Raw genomic sequence first — 19,277 nt, forward strand, 5'->3', positions numbered from 1 at the left:
CAGTTCTTTTAATGTATAGAAGTTTTAATCACATGACCTTGGCTTCCTTACCAATCACTGGTGTGTGTGTGTGTGTGTGTGTGTGTGTGTGTATATATATATATATATATATATATATATATATATATATATATTATATATCCATATATATAGATAACCATATATATAGATAACCATATATATAGATAACCATAATAGAATATGTCTTAATCCAGATACTTGACCTAAATTTAATTAAAAAGTAAAAATGAGAAGCACCTGGGTGGCTCAGTCCATTGAGCACCCAACTTCGGCTCAGGTCATGATCTTGCAGTTTGTGAGTTTGCGCCCCACATCAGGCTTGCTGCTCTCAGTGCATAATAGCCCCCTTCTGATCTTCTGTCCCCTTCTTCCTCTGTCCCTCCCCAGCTCATGCTCTCTCAAAAATAAATAAAACATAAAAAAATTAATGAAAAATAAAAATTACAGGGGCGCTTGGGTAGCTCAGTGGGTTAAACCTCCTACTCTTGATTTCTGCTCAGGTCATGATCTCACAGTTTTGAGATCAAGTGCCATGTGGGCTCTACGCTGATAGTGTAGGGCCTGCTCAAGATACTCTTTTTCTCTCTCTCTGCCCCTCCCTCGCTTGCACGAGCTCTCACTCAAAATAAATACACTTCAAAAAAATAAAATAAACATTACAAAAATGCCAATTATACAAGCATGTCATAGAAAATAACACACACTACCATATTTTCAAATGAAGTCTTTTAAAACTTCAAAGGTAATACCCTTTCTAGTGTTAACTAAAAATATGCATGATCCCAGATAAACTTTTTCATGACTATTATTAGCAGAGTTACATTAAACATGTAAACATTTAAAAATAGTGATGCTTTTGAAATGCACAAAGTCAACTCTGTCTACTTTATAGTTTAAGACTAATAGATCCCTGTATAAATGGTCATCAGTTAAAGTTTAATTACTGTTCAATAATTCACTCTTTAAAAAGACAAGGATTTTGATAAATTCTGACCACAGGGACAGATATTTTCCTGCCAAAGCATTTCTCTTCTTGTTCATGGTATAGCACTTTATCTAGTACAGTTGCCCCTCATTCATGGTAACACAGGTGATTACATTCAACTGGCATTTAACATAAATTGCATCAAACTGCCCTATAATTTCATTTTGGACTGAATTAATTAACTTCTCAGTAGGTGACTAAGGTGCTGAACATAAGCCTAAGGAAATACTTGACTGCTTAACCTACCTTAGATGAATTGTCTCTAACTCAAGGCAGCTTCCATTTTTAATAAATACTAGAAAAATGTATTTAGTAGGATCTTAAAGGGTAAAGATAAGGCATTTATAATAAATGGAATCAGTTTTCCACATACATGCACATCCATTTAAAAGAAGTCAGGGGGCACTGAAGACAGTTAAGGAGGATTTAACCAAACTCCCCAAGAGTTGGCATGCCTGATATTTTGAAAGACTGTTTACCTTAGGAGGTGTGTGTTTCCAGTAACAAGATGCCTTCTTTGTCCTTGGCAAGATGTTTAAATAAAAAGCTCACCACTTTGTAGCAAGTAAAAATAATACTATTTTAATGCTGTTGTAATTTATATCCCAGAGTTTGAAATGTAAATGTAATTTTCTAAGACATTATCTTCAGATCACCAGAATTATCATAATATCATAAAATATCTATTCTTTTTTCTCTAATTATAATATTATTATCAAGATCTGACAGCTAACTCTTTGTTTTCAAGTTTATGGTCTTCATCTACCAAGAAACAAATTAAAAGGACAAAGAATGTGAAAAGCCAGCTCATAAAAAGCTGAAATGTCTTTCATTACACGGCATATTTTTATATGTCATAAACTTCCGGTTTAGGAAATGCGAAAACAAATACTTCTTTTGACGAACTCCTTGACAAAGTGTTTAAGTATTTTTAGATTTTTTTTAACTGTGGAAGGAAGGAAGGAAGGGAGTAAGATGGAAAGAAGGAAGGGAGGGAGCCCCAACTCTGTATTATACCTTTTGGGGGGAAGTGAATGAACATTTAATGAGCACAACGTTAAAGGAAGTGAAGCTGGAAACTTCAGCCTGAGTGCAAAGGCTGCATAGCGTACAGTGAGACGGGCCCCCAGAAACGGCCTGAATAATTGCGGGAGGGAGGTGGCTCTTGGTCAGGCTTCACATAGGGTTCTAGCAGGAAGGGCTTCAGCCTTGTTTCAAAGTGCCCCACTGAGGGCACAACTGCTACGTAGGTTCTCTAGGAGTACATTCTCTTTCCAGTACACCTTAAATCTTTCTTGATATAATATGCATGAGGAAATGACAAGAATATAATTTGGAAGTTTTAACACCGGTTGTTATAAGGAAGGCTTCCACTAAAAAAAAAAAATGCTTAGATGCCAGTTTCAGAAACAATTTTGCCTGCAGCATCTTCTAGCTCAATAATTTAGTGGCAATGACAGTCACAAATGCTGTCAAAAACAGCAGTGAGGTTTAAAAAATAAACAAAAATTCAAACCATAATATCCTGTAGATTTTTAATATGTCCTTTACTGATTTGGCAACCACAACAGACATTGAGGAGAGCCTCCTAGTTAGAAAAAACAAATTAATCCTACCTTTGCAGGTTTTCATACACGTGACTGTCTCTACACCCTCTAAGGCATGCATACGGGGCTTCCTTCTCATCAAATACTATGTCTGTCCTGGTGTTCGTGGTCACAAGAGACCTTTTGTATCATTACTCCCTCGAGTTGCAATTCTGACTAGGAGGCCCAGGCAAACACAAAAGTAACCTGGTAGTTACATCATTCTCTATAAATGAAAAAAGACTGCTATCTAAAAATAATGAAAGGCTCCATTTAAATTAATGTTATTTTTTGTCAAGTGTTCATTTTACTTTGTAATAATGTAGTTCTGATCCAAATAGAGTTCTCATGAGCTTTAAAAAGATCTCTAGAGATTATACGCAGGCCAGTAATTTAATTCTTGAATTTTTATTTCTTGCAATGACATTTAGGGTTCAGTGTGATTTCACATTTTTTGGTGCTGTTGCTGACACCTTATGGAAACTGTTTTATTTGAAAATTCTGACTTGATTTTTAAAACTGTTCAGTTCTTGTTTAGAGGAATCATTATTATTTAAAAAATGGATTTTTTTGTTCCTTAAGGCATGCATCCTCTTGCTGTTGATTTCATAATCCTGTTTGGGTCACTGTGATTAGTTGCTATGGAAATTACCTCCTATGGAAATGATTCCGATGTCATTGTTGTAAGAATATGACTTTTAATGAATAATATCAATAGCAGACATCAACCCTTACTAGAAAAAAGGAAATTTAATTAAAATGTTTTAAAAGGATTAATTCTGAAAATTATTATCATGGCCAACTTTTCTGATATTTTTCAATCGGCCATCTGCTTTTTAAATAAGCATTAAATGAATTTTAAGGTGTTAATCAGCTACTCACTTCCCCAAATTCCAATGTCACAATGGAAATTAGCACCATGCATAGAAAAGTGGAAATAAAGAACATTTCATTTACCTTTTCTCTAAACTAATAAATGTTATGCTTCACTTTATGAGTTAATGTCAACAGGATTTCAGGGCTCATCAAGGAAACAACTTTGAATAGCACATTATAAATCCCCTTTAAAGATGAAGAATTTAATATTCCAAAATTTATCCCAGGAATTTGAAAGGTCAGTGAGTTAACTAGTGAGTTAAACAATAGATGAGAGCCAGTGAACCATTAGATGAGAATTCCAGAATGCTAAGAAGAAATTTTCTTGGGTGGATTCTATAATTTGTGGTTTGAATAAAACTTTTGAAACATTCCATTAGTATTAAAATTCTCACAATGAGAATATGGCTCAGATTTAACACATTTTAAGTTACTAGACAGTCTCTCCCCAAAGAAATTTTAATGCCTTCTTCTGCCTAGTGCTTGCTCACTGCTGGTACTAATTTAGGAATAAATTAACCCTTCCAACAATTAGGATATTGTCTAGAAACTGCCTCTTGCACTCTACTGGGGAAATCACTTACGTTCTGAAAATCAGAAGTAAAAGAGAAATCCATTTCTTCATTATAAAACATTTTTTATACCTAATAGCTTATTAATTATTGATGTAAATCACTATCATATTTACCAACATAATTATGTATTACTATATCACCAGTGCTTCTGAATTAAGCCTAACAGTTATAGATTTTCTTAAATGTTTTATACATTAAGGGTTTTCTATACTTGTGCTTGCAACCATGATCGAGGATCCAAAATGTCTTTGATAGATTTCTGCCTTGGAGCTGGCACTGGCTTGGCTTCAAAATTGGTTTTAGTGTCTGTGAGTTCGCCATCAGTTAAATTATTTTTCCTGGCAGGGAGAAGTTTTCGAGGAGCAGCCATTGGTTTCTGTAAGTGATGCATTAGGGTTGATAATTTGGTATCCAAAGGCGAGGCCCAAGATACACTTGTTTTTTCCCAGTTGTCCTTAACCAATTGATCTGTGTTGCTCTGTGTTTTTAAGCTGAATGGAGCTTTATCAGAAGGAGGAAGGGGAGCACGTCTCTTTTTCCCTTTCCCGTCATGTAACTGCTTGCTTGCAGGAGATAACACCTTTTTCTGGATAACCACTTCATGATTACCATCAAAGAGGCTGGCCCAAAGAGGTGGTGAGGGTTCTTCATGCTGACCAATAAGAAACTGTCCATTTGTCTCTTCAAGTTTTTTTTGTATGGTCTCAGTTAAACTTTCAAGTTTTATAGGTGAATCAATGCCTGTAATGATTTTGAGAAGAAAATGCATGGGAAAATTCAGAAGCTGTGTGCACTTTGAGTCAGTTATTGTTTTCTAAACCAACATCTATAACGGTCATCAAAACACACTGGATAAGCAAGTGATTTGGAGTTGTTTTTCTTTTTCTTTTTTTTTTAAGCATTTGCTTGTAAAAATAACCCTTCCCCTACCAACAGAACCAAAAACTAAGGAGCTCATTCACTGTGCGCCACACATGCACGCACACGCGTAAATGTTCCTAAATAAACGCGTAAAACTCAGCTTTCAAAGGAGTAGTTACATCAGGATTTTTTTTTCAATTCTGTAGATTAAGTACTTATTAAATAACTTTTCTTGGATTTAAAATCTATTCTGATTTCTAGGTTAGAGTGGATTTCCTTTTTATAAAAGCCTGATATGTAAACTGGGACAAATGTAACTGGATTAGTATCCTTTCCTGTAGACTAGCAAAAGTCTCTGATCATAGAGAAAAAATTCCAAAACCAGAAACCCAAGGAAACATTTTGGTGATAAGGGTTCTGGATGAATTTTTCCTTGGGAAAAATAAGAGAATAGAGATAATGTCTATTAAATGAATCACTGGTATTTTCAAATGTGTAAACCCAAATCTATCATTTTTAATCTAACATTTTAAAGTAAGTGTAAAGTATATATTGGTGGCAAAACAGACTAGAATTTAGTGTTGACCTGTGTTCACAGCACTGTTCACTCAGGCAATCCTACAAAGATAAATAATTACCCTTCAAAGTGTGGGAAAATGGAATATTAATGAGTCCAGAAATTTAAAATTTTCCAAAGCATTAAACTTAACCAAATTTTTGACCTGAGATGAAAGAACACTTCCATTTACTAGTATTCATTTATCAACATTACTTTAAGACAAATTTAATAAAATACAGAAAAAATTATAGAACGTGATTATATTTTAGAATCTGCAAGTTCACATTTTCAGAATTTTCATCAGCTACTCAGCTAATATTTATTTTCAGTGCACCTTTATTCATTTTGAAGCCTTAACATTTTTGTTTGATCTTAAGCATTCAAACTATGAAAAATGTGTATTCATTAATTTTGTATTAATTCATCTATTAAACATGAGTTCCTCAGTCTATAATCATAGTCTTTTTTCATTCGTTTTGACTGCACCCTGAAAATTTTAGCATTTTAATGTCAATAGAATAAGCTGCTTGAGTATGGACAATGTTGTTTTTGTTACCCCGAAGCTTAGAAAAGACAAACCCCACTTACTCATATCATGGTAGACTGAGGTCGCCTCTTTTGTCAAGAACAAAGGTGGTTTCCGTGGTGACATAATCTCAATTTTCATAAGTTCTTCACAACAATGCTTCCATTGGCCTAAGAAAGACAGAAAAAGGCAGGCTAGTTTAAAACATAAATGTGAAGACGTATACTTCATTTTCAATAGATATCAACATATTTTTTTTTGCTGTGAAAAATAACAGTGAATTTATAAAGCATTGCCTTAAGGAAGCCACAAAAACCTAATACTACCAATGATTTTACAGTCCACGTCTCAACACAAAAGTAATCTATTTTAAGAATAAGTTCTGTGCACAGATATAAGAAGCTAAGATCTCTAGGCTATTAAATACTGTACTATTTCACTGGCACAGTAATGATCAATAACTAAAATTTCTATTCATGGCAAAAGTTGGCACAAGTTCTCCTCTGTTAAATATTAAATAAAAATACCCAGTATTTAAGACATTTGAAAGGTAAAAATCAACCAAAATATAGTTAGAAATAATGCTTCTCAAAAATGGCTTTAATTTTGAAAATTCTAAGAAATAAGAATTGTTTATTTAACAATTATTTCTTCAAATGATTATGCTTTTCAAAAATCACATAACTAGAAAAATGCTGCATTTTCAGTCAAGTAAAAGGTATATAAAAGCCCATTACAATAAAAACACATTACTCCAAATTCTAACTGGATCTAATTTATTCAGGAAGGACACTTTAAATAAAGCCAGTAGTTACTAGGAATAAAAAGTACTCTTAAATAAGTTGTTTCAATTTTTAAGTTAAAATTTTGAAGTGTGAGCATTAATTTTTCTTTTAATTATGTTTTATTATTTTCATCTTAAAATTCTCAGATTAATCTCTTCTGAGTGGTGGATATAAACAACTTAACCTTTCCATATTTATTGTGCACCTACGCGCTGGGTAACAGCTGTGCTAGAAACCATGCGTCTCTCTGTTCATATTATAAAAGCAGGTTACTGGGGTTCGCTATGCTTATACTCTATCTTACATCTGTAGAAAAGTAAATGTCATACACGTATGTGTCTTTTTGGAATGATTTATGATCTATATTTCTCTTCCTTTTTATTATATTCTCAATATCCAATTTAGTTATTTTCGATAGCTTAAAAATGAAAGACATTTCACGTTTAGTTAAATTATCTATTCATTTCTTTTGTTTTAAATCTAATATACAGCCACGGCTATATGGTAATACGCATAAATTTTAAATCCATCACTTTAAATAGTTAAGAAACATAAAAAACCTTTTAGTGTGTTTTATTACAATGCTAAGTATAGAATATGGCAAAAATTTCAAAATAGCCCACATAGCATCTCAGAGAGAGAACAAAATCTTGAGTTTGAGGCTTCAAAGGTTGCTCTGCAGAATTTAAATCTAGTAGGATCTGAGATCTGATAACTTATTCCTCCCCTCCACTTCCTTTTTTAGATAAATATATAAAAGCCAGCTTTTCCTTCTTGGGGCAGAAAAAAATTAAGGTCTTATCTACTGGAAAAATAATGAAATACTTTAAGCTAGCAAACATTTCTCTGTCAAATCTTAGGGAAATTACAAAGTGCCGTATTTTCTCTATATTGATAGATTAAAGCTGTTCATTGTTAAAGTGGTAGCAGAATATTAATCATGTTGAAAACTGGAATATAAAGCCATGTTATCCATGTGTAACTGAAGTCAGAGGTACAAGTGTGGAATGTTCACTGGTCAATTTTACAATGGAAACATTTATTTTACCAGTGAATAAATTAGTATGCAAAGTTATACATGATACCAACATGTTAACATAAAAAAAAGGCCCCAGTATGAAATATTAAATGGCTATGTTGTCTTCACATAAAATCTGTCTACTGGAGGTGTTTACCACAATAATATTTGTTATAATGTTCCCAGTCAAATGATCTGTTATGCTAAGCTGCTTATGTTGACTCAATATGTATATTATTAAATACTTGAAACAAATTTATCTTTGACCCACTACTCCTACCCCTTTTGATTATCCAGAACAGTGTCATTCCTTTTACGTGTTTTTCAGCTCTCAAATATTAAAAATTAGCTATCACATCCCCCTTGGCTTCCAACCTCCACTCTTCATTCGTCTCTGTTCTTCTGCAGGCTTAGTGCCATTAATGTTTTCTTGTGATTTTTAATCTCACTCTTTCAATTTTCTACTCTTACACAGAGTCAAATAATTGAAATTTGCTCTAAATATTAAATTACTCTTAGTTTATTCTGCCTTGAATATCCATCCTCTACTATGTTCTACATATCACATTTCACCTAAGATCACAACAGGCTACACTTACCATGAGGAAGATAAAACATTTAAAGTACAAGTCAATCTTTAGGATTTCCATCTTTGCTTCATATCTTCATACACAATGAATTCTTTTTAAAAAATGTTTATGTATTTATTTTGAGAGAGAGAGCAAGAGAGGGAGAGGGAGAGGGAGAGGGAGAGGGAGAGGGAGAGGGAGAGGGAGAGGGAGAGGGAGAGGGAGAGGGAGAGAGAGAGAGAGAGAGAGAGAGAGAGAGAGAATCCCAGGCAGGCTCCATAGTGTCAGCGCAGAGCCTGAAGCCCGATGCAGGGCTTGAACCCACCCATGGAACTGTGAGATCATGACCCGAGCTGAAATCAAGTCAGATGTTCAAGTGACTGAGCCATCCAGGTGCCCCATACACAATGTATTGTAAAATGTGAATCTAATAGAATTTATACTTCAGAAACTAGATAGATTGGCAGATTTTATCCCAAATCATTAAATACTAAAGAAATAGCCAGATCTAAGAATCTAGTTGTCATCGCTTTCTTATTTCGACAGTTGTATCACGAGATTTATATCCCTCCAACTTCCTATTTTAGCATGATAAATTACTTTATGTAATCTGGACAATAAAAACATGAGATCATCTAGTAGTAGTTGATATCCAGACTATAATATTCTGCATTTTTACCTCCTCTTACCCTGTTCCTGTTTTTATACACATAAACATTTTTATAGAATCACTTCTAAAAATAATATAGTCTTTGTAAGACAAACTCTCTAAAGCAGAGCATTTAGGAAAGCAGTTAAAATTTCAGATGTGATCAGCAAACGAAAGGAAGTTGTTGTCTTTTAAGTTACACATCTAAGATCAGCTGAAGTTTAAAAAAAAAATGTAGTGCATGCTGATAAGCATGGAACAAATATTCAAACGCCTATTGAGTGCCTAGGGATAGTACTTAAGGAAAACAAGTCCTAAAGAACTCCAGAAGGCTATAGAGGGAGTCCTCTAGTTTCCTGCAGTAAACCAGACATCTCTTCAGGCCTCAATTTTCTCAACTTAGAGCAGAGGGAAATAATTTCTGCCCTGCTGGGCTGTTGTGAGAAATAAATGAAGCCATATGGTATGTTGAAGGTAATCAATACGTTCAGTTCCCTTTTTGCGTCCTCCCCAACCATCACTATAATACTTGACCAGGCCATGGATCACACTGGTGACAGGAGGTATTAACTCTTTTATAAAGCTCCCCAAAATAGCTCATTAAGAAGTCCTAAAATTTCTGTTGGATTATTTCTAGGGGTTGAAGAAATAACTTTGATTGTTTGGAAATGGCTATCCTTTGTAATTCTATAAAAAAGCATTCTAAAGATATAAAATGCTGGTTGAATCTAACAGTAGGCTTAGTTTGACTAGAAATAGCCCTTATCAATAGTTCACATTTACACAAGTGCCCTCCTTAATACCCATCACCCATCTAGCCCATCCCCCATCTCCCTCCCTCCTATCTCAATATATCATTTCAATATTTTCTTGTTGATAAAATTCCTCCTTAACTTGAGAATACTAGATCACATATTTTACATAGTAAAACTCTTGTTATATTACTATCACATTGTTTTTAAAATCATGGGCTGTACTATTGAAGCTGAAAAACCACATGTATGGTTTAAAAAAATTTTTTGGGTGATGTCCAAAATGATATTATAACGAATCTGGAGTTAACAGAAGGTTACATAAAAATGAATTTCCTTCTGAACATTTCAACATTTTAGAATCATCACTAACCTAGAGAAGTGTTTCACTCCTCAAATGGATTGTTATCCCTTTGATTAAACACACTGCTTTAACCAATTAAAACCTAATATTTTGAAAAAATGTGGTCTAGTTGTTTTAGGGACCAGAGGAACTTAAAAAGTAACAGGTAGAGATACTAGGAATTCAAAGGTATAATAAACTATAGTTAAAGTCAGGCATTGGGGAAAAGTTGAGAGAAAAAGTGATCAATGCATTGATGATATACTATCATTTTATTCAAGAGCATAAAAAAATTCTTGATACAAATTATAACATTATAATTTTAATATTTAGATTGCTTTGTGCATCCTTTCATGATACATATATATAATACTGGCAAATCCAAAAATTAACTTACTAAGATCAAAAAAATGCTGCCAGAAGGCTTCCATCCATTTCTGGAGATCTTCTCTACTGTCCACTGCAAAAATATGAGTTACAGACTGTCCAGCAACAGGGTTGATAACAGAAAAATTATGAATTTTTTTCTTGGCATCCTTATCCATTGCGCGAATTCTGGTTTCCTAAAAATTAAGACAAAATTAATGTTTTACAAGAGAATATTTTTGTAATTAACAAATAAGTATTTTACTGCTCACTACCACACTTAGAGCAGATACATTTATAAATCTTGCTGCTGATCATTTAAAATATGGAACTTTGAGAATTTTCAAAATTCAGACTCAGATCACCGAGTTAAAAAATGCTTTGTAGTAAAAATACTGAACAATGTTTCAAAGCATGCTACATATAGAACTTACATTAAATTACATGAGATTAAAACATAACCTGTTTTGATCCTTTTAAGTAGGAGTATGCTGTCTTTTATATACATCTTAAAATTTGCAATAAAACAAGTATGGCATGTCATAACTGTAATGTGAATTATATTAACTACATTTCCAACAGTAATAAAATAAAAGAATCAGTAAAGAATGTTTGTTATTCTAATATTCAAGCATTACATACGGTGTTATCACTTAAAGCAGTAAAATCATAACTTAGTGTTTACTGCAGCAAAGCAGTTAGGTTTTTCCCATTAACATTTATTTCATGTGTAACATTCATTTACAAAGCTCATAGCTAAAGATCCACGAAGTACTATAACCTTCATGATGGTAACAATTATTTTTTTAAATGCTGAATGCAACACTCTACAACAAAGGCAATGGTTTCATTCATGTTGATAGTCTTAAGCTTTTTTTCTGAGTGGTACTAGGTACGACATTATGGTGCTTACTGTGTCTACATGTAGCAAGTCTGTTCCCAAGTGACACAGGCACCACCATGCCACATGACAAGCTAGCAACTACATGTAGTTTCCAAGGAGTTTTGGGGAAACAATGGGGATTTGGCTGCCTGGATAATGAGTGATATTATTCTAGAGCAGTGCTGTCCTGCACAAGTGAGCCACATCTGGGGTGCCTGGGTGGCTCAGTTGGTTAAGCATCTGACTTTGGCTCAGGTCATGATCTCGTCATGGTTTGTGAGTTCCAGCCCCATGTCGGGCTCTGTGCGGACAGCTCGGAGCCTGGGGCTTGCTTCGGATTCTATGTCTCCCTGTCTCTCTCTGTCCCTCCCCTGCTCACACTCTTTGCCTCTTTCTCTCAAAAGTAAATATTAAAAAAATAAATAAATGAGACACATGTGTAATTGAAGATTTTCTAGTATCACATTAGAAGGTAAAATGAAAACTGGTGAAAATAATTATGTAATAATTATTACAATATTTTGAAATAACGTTTTTATGGGCGCCTGGGTGGTTTAGGCAGCTGAGCATCCAACTCCTGATTTCAGCTCAGGTCATCATGATCTTCCAGTTGGTGGGTTCAAGCCTCAGCACAGAGCCTGCTTGGGATTCTCTCTCCCCCTCTCTCTGCCCCTCACCCGCTCACACTCTCTGTCTCTCTCTAAATAAATAAACACCTTTTTAAAAACTTAAAAACAATAAAATAAAAGGGGCGCCTGGATGGCTCAGTAGGTTGAGCGTCCAACTTCAGCTCAGGTCACGATCTTGCGGTGAGTTCGAGCCCTGCATCAAGCTCTATGCTGACAGCTCAGAGTGTGCAGCCTGCTTTGAATTCTGTGTCTCCCTCTCTCTCTCTCTCAAAAATAAACATTAAAAAAATAATTAAAAAAATAAAATGTTCTTCTGCAACCCAATGCATCCAAAATATTATTTTAATGTGTGATTGAAAAACTTTTTTTTGAGATATTTTACACTTTTTCATTCTAAGTCTCCCAAATCCAGTGTCTATTTTATACTTAAAGCACATCTCCATTTGGACCAGTCACATTATAAGTAACAGCCACTGGTAGCGAGTGTCTACTGTCCTGGGTAGAAGAGTTCTAGAGGAATACGTTTTAAATCTACTGTAGTGTGTGCAGAAGAGGATTTAGTTGGCAGTTTCAAAAGCTGATTAGGAGTGAGAAGAAATTCCTCACTTCTTTCAGTACTGAGTGAAGAGAAATTGCATGTATTCTCACATACCAAAACTAACATATACATATAATGATGTCTATGGACAGGAGCAAAGACTTACAAAGAAAAGCTATACATTCCCTGAAGCATGGGAAAATACAGACAGGTGAGCACCATATAAACACTAGCTCCCCCTTATCCTCAGTCTGCGTTTTCTGCAATTTCAGTTGCCCCAGTCAACTGTGGTCCACAAGCAGATGATGCTCCTCCTGACACGCCATCAGGTCAGCAGAGCCTACTGCTTCTACGTCATCATAATGCCTACGTCACCCACCTCACTGCATCTCATCACACAGGCATCCTATGGTCTCACATCCATCACAAGAAGGGTGAGTGTGGCATAATAAGATATTCTGAGAGGCAGAGAGGCCACATTCATGTAACTTTCATTACAGTACATTGTTATAACTATTCTATTCTACTATTAGTTATTGTTGTTAATCTCTCACTGTGCCTAATTTATAAACCAAATTACCACAGGTATGTATGTATGTATAGGAAAACACAGTATATATAGGGTTAGGTACTGTCCACAGTATCAGGCATCCACTGGGGGTCTTGGAACATATGCCCTGCAGTTAAGAAGGGACTACTGTGGATGACAGAAGTTCTTTCCTGAAGGAAGGAATTCTTATTCAAAAATCACATGAGAAAAAATGTATGCTGCATGAAGTAGCAACCTAACTTTGAAACTCTGGAGTATCACAAAACATAAGGATTAGTAACCATCTTAGAGACACTGTCATTTTTAAAATGTAGGAGTAAGTGTCTTCAGAGGATTATAATGGACTTATGGTCAACATTGTAATTTAACATAATGGTCTTTTTACATTCCTATGCCATGGTAATAAACTTTGTGAGTTAACTCTTTTGAGCAATTATTTATACAATATAAAAACAAAATGGTACCCTAATTGATATCCTTGCAGGCTGAAAATGCATGTAATCAACCTCTTTAAGTATAACGCTTATTATCACCAGCAGAGAATGACTGAAGCTCCAGAAAGAATCTTTAATATGCTCTCAGTAAGACTTACTGAAGGCTGACTCAGTGGGGGAGGAAGGCAGGAGAACCCTCTATTCTCTCAGTATTAAAAAAAAACAATAAAATATGAATTATTCTTGTTGTTGAAATTGTGCTTTTGTCTCCATTCAAATCTATCGGAATACAAATTTCTGACTACCTTTTGTATGTAGGATTAAAATGGATTCAACTTTTAAATATCGAAAGTGTGATTTTTATAGATGAATATGTACATTTTTAATAATACCAAGATATCATTTCAAATGAAAATAGCTATGTAGAAAATCTGATGAACTGGATCATTTATATCTTTCTAAGAGAATATAATGCAATAATATATAAATACTGTACACTATACACTCCATTAGCTCTGAGGACCATAAATACCACTAAATTTTTAAAACATGAGAAGCTTTTAAAAGGTGCAAATGAAACGCAGAATAGATCATTTGAATTAACTTCTATATTTTATCACCCCAAATAATTTAACTAATGGGAATTTTTTCAACCAAAAACTGGATGTCAAAGAAAAAGTCATTAAATAAAGTTTCTGATAATGTCAGAAAGTCCATGCAAGCTGTTTTTCATTCTGGGAAAAGTATCAATAAGAGTTCTTAAAACTTCAATGAGGAATGGATTAGAAAACACAAGGTGAATTTTAGGACTGTTATCATTATGGGCTCACATGACGCTTAGATGAGGGCAGTGTCTCCTCTTAGCAGGGTTTGAAAGCAAGAAACAGGCATTTCTGCTCCCACTATTTCTCCCACCTAAAATACTGCCTGGCACTCACTAAGTGATTGAAAAATATATGAAGAATAAATTAATGAGATAAGAGAAGAACAACTCAGATAATGACAGTTTTAGGTTGACATACGAGGATCGCAGATATAGTCCTAATCCAACACTTTATAGATGAGGAAACTTATGTCCCAAAATAAGTTTTCTATCTAAAATCAGAGTTTCCTGCCTTGCTTTTTGCTAATCTCAAACCATTTAGTTGATTAGGGAGGTTTTACAGTCAACTTTTACTGCTCTGCGGATAAATCTGAGACTTCATTGTGAAATTTTAATCCTTGGCTGGATCTCCTTTTATCAGTCAACACATACTGAACTGGAACCTTCCACTGAATGAGATGGCGGGTACCCAGAGAAGGCCAACTGAAGTCAATAACAGATATAATCTGAGAAGTCAATTTTGTAACAAAATATAATTAACTCTGAAATCAAAGGAAAGTTTCTTTTAGGCTGTTCATTATTTTAAATTAAAACTGTACTTCAACCTATTTCTGTGGTAATGGAAAATTACTAAATTGGGACTAGATTTATGCACTGTTTCTTACCTTACTTTTGACTATACAATCTTTAAAAAATCTACTCCATAACCAGATTATGGGTTCTAAATATTATTTCCTACTAAAAGGAATCAGAGCTCTTTATAGACATGGCTAATTCTTAGCTTGGGCCAGAAAATATATAGGATAATCCCTGAACTTCTTATCCTACCAAAAATCAAAGATTAATAGGATTGTATCAAAAGGACTCGAGAGCCAAACTGAAGAGGCTTCCAGTAGCCAAAGATGGGACTATCTAAATGTCAATAAGAATCCAATGGTAATGGATTAATGCATGAAATGTCTTTAAACCCATAAATTCTTAATGATATTTAAAAATGAACTCATTTGGGGGTAACTGGATAGCTCAGTCAACTAAGCATCCAACTCTTCATTTCGGCTCAGGTCAGGATCTCACGGTTGTGAGATCAAGCCCCGTGTCAGGCTCTGTGCTGAGTGTGGAGCCTGCTTAGGATTCTCTTTCACCCTGTCTGTCTCTCTGTCCCTCCCCCCACTCACTCACTCTCTCAAAATTAAAAAAAAATGGACTCACTTGTCACTTTTGAAGGATGCTAAGGAACCACCTCATTGTTTTGGCAACTAGTTAAATCTTAAAGTCTTTATTCTGTCTTTCCTATAAGAATTGTACCTCAACCAAATAGCTGATAATATAGAGGTATCCCAGCTAATAAATGAAGAAAGAATGTTAAAATACCACCAATTTGCAATCCCTAATGAAATAAAAGATGCAATCAATACTCACCTATGGATGTTAACATGATTAGAAGACCCAGGCAATTAAATGTCTCCCAATAAAAGTACACAATATTTCCTAAGATATATTGTTACTAACCAATCAACCAACAAACAAAAATCTGATCCAAAAATAGGAGAAAAAAAGACAACTCAAAGATGCAATCAGCAAAATTCAGAGTATGGAAAACTCTGTAGGATAAATGACTCAATTTCTTCAATAAATTGTGTGTGTGTGTGTGTGTGTGTGTGTGTGTGTGTGAGAGAGAGAGAGAGTGTGTGTGTGTGCATGAGACCAAGAGACAACTCCAACAGAGTTACAGATTTAAGAGATCAAATCAATTAAATGCAATATATAACCATTATTTTAAAATCCTGATTCAAAAGCTATTTAAAAAATTACAAGGCTGGAAAATTTGAACACTGAATTTTTGATGATATATTGACTATATATATGACTATAAATTTTCGTTAAGTATGATAATTGTAATAATTATAAGTAAAATCATATAGCCTCCAGGATTTGCTTCAAAATAATTTTATGATGGACAATGTACGAGGATACAGACAGGTTTATTTCTATCATTCTCTTTAAAGATTATCTTTAAATGTCCCCTCCCCAAATTAAAAATAAGCTACAAGTACAAAGAACTAAGTGCCTGCTTTCCTACCTATAATGCTGAGATAATATTACTTCACTCACAGCTTCCTCATGAACATGTTGTTAAGAATAAATGAGTTCTTTGAAAGGTGCTGGTCTAAAGTCTTGTTAATCAGGAATGAAGACAAAATGTTGCTGACGAAAAACAAGCTTTAGACCTCATACACACTCTAGTAACAAAGAAAGCATACTTTCACAATATTTGGCAAGGAATGTTGGAAATACATAAACCATAACCATAAATCAAACCAAGCATTAGGAAGGATTAGTATTAGTGTGATATAATTATTTTCAATTTATGTCAATGAAATCAGATGTAAACTCCTAAAGGAAAAGGCTTAAGTAACTATTTTTGCTGTATTTAATAAACGACAATCTAAATAGTTGATAGGATTGAGACATTAAAGGACTAACATAATCAGAAAAAAAATCCCATATGCTTCATAATAATTTTGCTTGTTAGGGTCCATGACAAACATAATGGTTAAAGCAATTTCAAGATAATTTAACAAAGATCTATCAGACCAAGTAGTAATATTGATTTGGTTAGTACAAATTTTATTATTCATTATTGAAATGATGTACAGTATCTAAATCAAGAAAAAACTTTTGATCTCAAAGGCCCACACCACTTTTCCATTCCACTACTCACCCCACTGGCAATGGATAAAACTGGCTAATAAAATGTTTTCTACAATATATAGAAGATTCAATGGCTCTGTTAAGTATCCCTTATTGGGAATGTCTTGCTCAACAACATTAATAGTGAAGTTTTTTGAAGTTGAAGCAATCACTTTGAAGTAAATCATCCTTTCAAATTTGGATTGAAAACAGGAGGGGAATAGCTCAGGCTTTTCTTCCCTTAATGTGACTATTTCCACAGATGGCTCCCTATGAAAATTAATAAACTGACTTAGCTTTACAGGAAATGCCATTTAGAAAAAATTAGAGTTAGAGAACAGATTCTGTGGTCAAAATAACAGAATTATTGTTTATACACCTTAGCAACTGCAAAATTTATGATTTCACATAATTTTTATAGTAGCATTAAGCAAAATTATTATTTTCTAAATCATGAGATGAGAAGAAAGACAGCAAAGAGAAAAGAACTCTGATTTGTACTTAATATTTAACAGTATTAAGCATAAAAAGATGTTAGAGACCCAGAATTGAAAATATACTAAAAACTGAAACAAAACCATTCTTAAAAGTTTTATTTGGGGGCACCTGGGGGACCCAGTCAGTTAAGCGTCTGACTTCAGCTCAGGTCATGATCACATGTTTATGGGTTTGAGTCCGACGTCGGGCTCTGTGCTGACAGCTCAGAGCCTGGAGCCTGCTTCAGATTCTGTGTCTCCCTCTCTCTCTGGCCCTCCCCCTGCTCATGCTCTGTCTCTCTCTCTCCAAAATAAAAAATAAACATTAAAAACAAAATTTTTTTTAAAAAAGGTTTATTTGGTGCTTACCTGCTCTACATATCAGAAAATACCAAGTTGGCATTTATCAAAGATCCTGTTTAGCATGTATCCCATAGAAATTTCCAAAGTCAAACAATTAAAATACCTACCTTATATCTTAAGATCAAGTAATTTAAAGCATTGAATAAATAAAAATCTATGAGTTTACCATTAATCCGGGGGGAACACAATAGACACAACATTCATTTGCTTCTTCTGGAGGGAGTAATGCTGCTCCGATACATACTGCCAATATCAATACAAGACCAAAATACCAACTCCTTACTCTGAAAATTGGTAATTAAAACAGTAAGCTTTTATCCTGCCATTTCAGGAGGGACTGGAATTCATTGTTACTTGATGAGAAAAAGTCCTTCTTTATAAAAGAATGCCAGCTAATACATGTAGAATGAAGGGTATTGTGAGAACAACATATGCAATCTCCAGTGTGATAACCAATTCAGACAAGGGCAATCCGGTCGCTAAAACCATTATGTGAAAGACTACTGGACAACAAAGATATACAAACAGTGCCAAACTATCACCTCACTGATTACTTGCTAATAGTAAAGAGGATGTCTTACCGTTATGCAGGAGAGAGTTAGTGGTCACCACCTTAACCAAGTCATTAAATGTGGCATTGCCAAAATGAGACAACCCAGCATCATGTACCTCTGAACAGAATGCTCTGTAAAGTATTTGTCATTATGCATGAAATATTCTTGTAAATAATGTTTAGAATGAATCTAAGCAAACCTCCAGACCTAATTTACAGTTGAGAAGAATGCACAATCCTTGAATGTTCCTAGATTGAAAGTAAAAGCTAAAAGGACACTTTAGGGGAAATGGGGAAATTTGAATATGGACTGGATATTAGAAGTTATAAGAGAATTATTGTGAGTTTGGCTAGCTGTGACGATGGTATTGTAATTTCATCTACACAACACACTTTTTTTTAGAGGCTCCTATTTTTAAGAGTTGCATGTTGAAGTATTCAGGGATAAAGTATCAATGTTGGAGACTTATGTTCAAATGGTCAGCAAAAAATATAGATAAGAGACTTTACAGACTTATAGCTGTAAGATAAATAAAATCTGAGGGTGACTATAGCTGATAACACTACTGTATGATTAAAATTTACTAAGAGAGTAGAACTTAAATGTTGTCACAAAAAAAGCTTAAAAAAACCTATAATCCAATACTGATTGTAGTAATGATTACACAACTGTATATTATCAAAAATTATCAAATTGTACATTTATAATTGGTGAATTTTATTCTATGTCAACTATACCATCATAAAGCAAATTAAAACTAAATACAAAGAGTTTATGGGGCGCCTGGGTGGTTCAGTCAGTCAAGTGTCTGATTTTGGCTCAGGTCATGTTCTCATGGTTCGTGGTTCGAGCCCTGCATTGGGCT

General features: G+C 34.3%; 1 protein-coding gene across 3 annotated transcripts in view; it reads right to left on the reverse strand.

The window, feature by feature from the left end:
• Positions 1-2,984: 2,984 nt before the first annotated feature.
• RTKN2 (rhotekin 2) overlaps positions 2,985-19,277 on the reverse strand; it is a 72,220-nt gene continuing 55,927 nt past the window's right edge. For all 3 annotated transcript variants that reach the window (XM_019813155.2, XM_019813154.3, XM_011287373.3), the window contains 3 exons: positions 10,503-10,668; positions 6,052-6,159; positions 2,985-4,784 (listed from right to left, as the gene is read on the reverse strand). In XM_019813155.2, the coding sequence (XP_019668714.1) occupies positions 4,249-4,784; positions 6,052-6,159; positions 10,503-10,668 (810 nt within the window). In that variant the 3' untranslated portion in view covers positions 2,985-4,248. The remainder of the gene's footprint in view (positions 4,785-6,051; positions 6,160-10,502; positions 10,669-19,277) is intronic.

This window comes from Felis catus, chromosome D2 (genome assembly GCF_018350175.1).
Source record: "Felis catus isolate Fca126 chromosome D2, F.catus_Fca126_mat1.0, whole genome shotgun sequence".
Classification (NCBI taxonomy): domain Eukaryota; kingdom Metazoa; phylum Chordata; class Mammalia; order Carnivora; family Felidae; genus Felis; species Felis catus.